The sequence below is a fragment of the Saccostrea cucullata genome, unplaced genomic scaffold (assembly GCF_032062105.1).
Source record: "Saccostrea cucullata isolate Sc308-1 unplaced genomic scaffold, CSIRO_AGI_Scuc_v1 ctg14958, whole genome shotgun sequence".
In the NCBI taxonomy this organism is placed as follows: Eukaryota; Metazoa; Mollusca; class Bivalvia; order Ostreida; family Ostreidae; genus Saccostrea; species Saccostrea cuccullata.
In genome coordinates this window covers 1-3,175 of record NW_026918440.1, presented here as the reverse complement: position 1 = coordinate 3,175, position 3,175 = coordinate 1, and the positions used below count along the sequence as shown (strand labels likewise).

Below are 3,175 nucleotides of genomic sequence, written 5' to 3'. Positions count from 1 at the left end.
ACTTTTTTCCTATAGGTACACACATAATTTTTATATGGAGACTTCCGTACGAGTAACATGTGATCCATATTTTGTTATCTGTATGGGTTTATAGAGAGGACTCAACCTATTCATCACACTTCTTTGATAGCATCGATATAAGTTACGAGAACAGTAGTCCTGTCTAAAAAAATAAAATGGTAAGGAGGAGAGGGAATCCTATATGTAATATGTAATTTATAATTGAATGTTGCTTTACCCCATTTAAGGATATTTCAACCAGATAAAAAGAATATCCACCTAAGGTCAAGTGTTTATGCACAGTTGCATTACTGACCAACGCCTAACGCGGGACGGACCTTTTTTAAAAAAAATAATATCCTAAAGAGCCATGATATTCACTTTAAATGCTAAAGACTTAGGTAGGGAACTGTCACTATCTGTGTAAAACAAGTTTTTGACGCTGCACTAGGAAGGAGATTGAATTTAACACACAGGTATCAAGAGTGCGAAAGGAGCATCAAACCCTTAGGGTCCATTTTGTACCTGGGATGTTGTAGAATCTTAAGTCCGTATACTAGTATATACGAAAACTTCTGATATGCATAGTTGAAGGAACTGTTAAAATTCTACTCCATTTTATGTTGTGAAGTTAGAAACGGTGGTGGTGGTGGTGGGGGGGGTCTCAACTTTTATATATGTAAATACATCAAGTTTAAATGGCATTTTTAATTAAATATATCGTGCAACACGAGTAATTGAATAAAAGCAAAGCCGTTTTACGACGATATTTCATTTCACTCAGAGATGTATATTTTAATGCAACCGCTCTGAGTTACATGTATATGTATTGACTATTAACATGCATATGGATAGTCAACATGTACTTGCATTGATGTTTTTTATGCTGTTAATCTTTATTTTTTGCAATTGTTGAATTTGTTTTCTTAATTACTATTTCAGTTTTATTTAATCACAATCAAAATCCATTCAGTGCTTTCAACATTTGATACATAACTTTTATAGGTCAATCAAAACTGAGAAACCTCATTTATAAAATGGTTATTTTATGCGTAAAATAAGTAACACGTATCTATAGAAATGATATACAATTATAATAAAATTATATATGATATATTACTATTAATAAAATACTAATCAAACTTTTTTCAGTATCATACAGTGTGAATTTCGTAAAGATTTACGTTCAAAATATGCAAAATGTGGATGCATCGGAATTCTTGTCATAAAAAATATCTTGAACCTTAAATTTTTAAAATCTTCCACTTTATTACTTATGTCCGATGTATTTCCGACATAAAAAAACAAATTTTGATCATTTACATTCAGAAATGTGCATAGAAACTTGATTTGAATAGACCCACCCTCAATTTTTCTCTAACTGACGGCCATTTTTTATTTCTAAATCACGTGACTTAGATGATCGATGTTGATAAACAAACATCAAAGTCATGAACTAGAATGATTATAGTTATATAAAATCACATTTTAAAGTGATTTTATCGTAGGCCGGAAAATGGCCTTATAGAGAATGAACCTTTGTATGGAATTGTTGGCATATATTCTAAATTATATGTGTTTTATATTAAAAGATATTAAACTTTAAATATCAAATACAGTATGAAATACTTTGAATCATTTATTAACCCCTGCGTCAGACCAATTGGTCTCGGTATGACTAAAGAAGTAGCATTTATCATAGTACTAGAGAAATCCAACCCTACAACCTGCAATGTACACGTTCGGAAAGCAAGATACCAGGATTTGCTCTCAAAATGAGGTCCTATTTATTTTTACCTTTATACCTTAGTCTTTTTCCTTGCAATTGATTTACACTAGTGTTAAAATGTTAAATAAAAAGAAATATGTTGCAGAATATGTTTGTTTGAAAAAAATAACCAATTAGTTAATTAAATAATATACTCTTTTCTCAGAAACAAAACGCTGCACATATCTCAACATGTTTTCTAAATACTTCTATTTTCAAATAAACTGTTATAAGAAAGGTATAAATTGTTTATAAAATTGTCAGTTTTATTTTTTCTTTAAATGTTTGAAGTGGAATATATATACTTACCATCAGTATAGTATGCAAATGCAAAAAAGAAGACAAAAATTAAATGATTGTACATTGTGTCTTCACTCCCACAGAGATAAACCTTTTGTGACGATTACCATGATAACGTGTTTGTTATCGCAAGCAAATTCAAATCAAATACATATTATAAATAAAATTGATCCTTTACTGAAAAAATGGCATAGTTTCTTAAACATCAAATATCAAATATTTTTATGTAATCACTGACATCTTCAACCAATTACATTTGCTGGACCAGTCCTGAAACAACAACCATAAAAACATGCCATTATTCTTAATAATTTTCATTATAACTATTTTGCAACATTATTAGCAGAAGGTTTAATCAATGAACAGTTTAATGGTAATAATGAACAATTTAAATGTACGTATTTGTTCATTTTTACCGTTAAACTGTTCATTGAATCAAAATTTTCCTCTAGCTGGCCCCTCCTTCAAAATTGAAGGCACGTCACTGTAAATTACGTAAAATATACATGTGACAATAAACTTACTGATCTTGTTCACAGACAAAGTGATATGAATACGAGCACACTTCATCTCCCCATTCATTCCCATGAGGATACCACATAATCATGCAATTCTCAGAAGTTCCTGTAGTTGGCTGTCCAGGGAAAAACATGTCAAATTTAATGGCAGTTTGAGTAGAAGAATATTCCCATCTTCCTTCTAACACATGATCAGAGATTCCAAGCCAATAGCTGTGTCCTGTAAATAATTATCACCAGGGGTGTTAGTACAACACATTCACATCCTGGTGTATTTATTTTGTGTCTGTTTTCCTTTTGTATTGTTATTCCCCAACTTTTAAAGATTTTATATTATTTATCAAAATAAAATTTTTTAAACCCTTTTAAAGACTTTATTAAGGACAATACCTAGAGTGTGACTGTAACTGATAAGAAATCTCGCCTCTTCTATCGTCATTGGCTCTGCCAGCTTCGAATGAAGTTGTGAACAAGTGTTCTGGTACATAGATAAAGAAATAAAAGAACAACCTGTAGAAAAATAATGTATTTTTTGAATAGTTAAGAATGCATATTAGGATAAAAAACCTTAACATATTTCATTGAATCT

At 30.5% G+C, this 3,175-nt stretch overlaps 1 protein-coding gene across 1 annotated transcript; it reads right to left on the bottom strand.

The window, feature by feature from the left end:
• Positions 1-2,310: 2,310 nt before the first annotated feature.
• On the bottom strand, positions 2,311-3,096 carry LOC134266235 (perlucin-like; the record flags this gene model as incomplete). The annotated part of the gene is made up of 3 exons (XM_062748462.1): positions 2,311-2,338; positions 2,593-2,806; positions 2,977-3,096. Coding segments are annotated over 3 exons (362 nt in total), but the record flags the coding sequence as incomplete, so codon positions are not given.
• Positions 3,097-3,175: the final 79 nt, after the last annotated feature.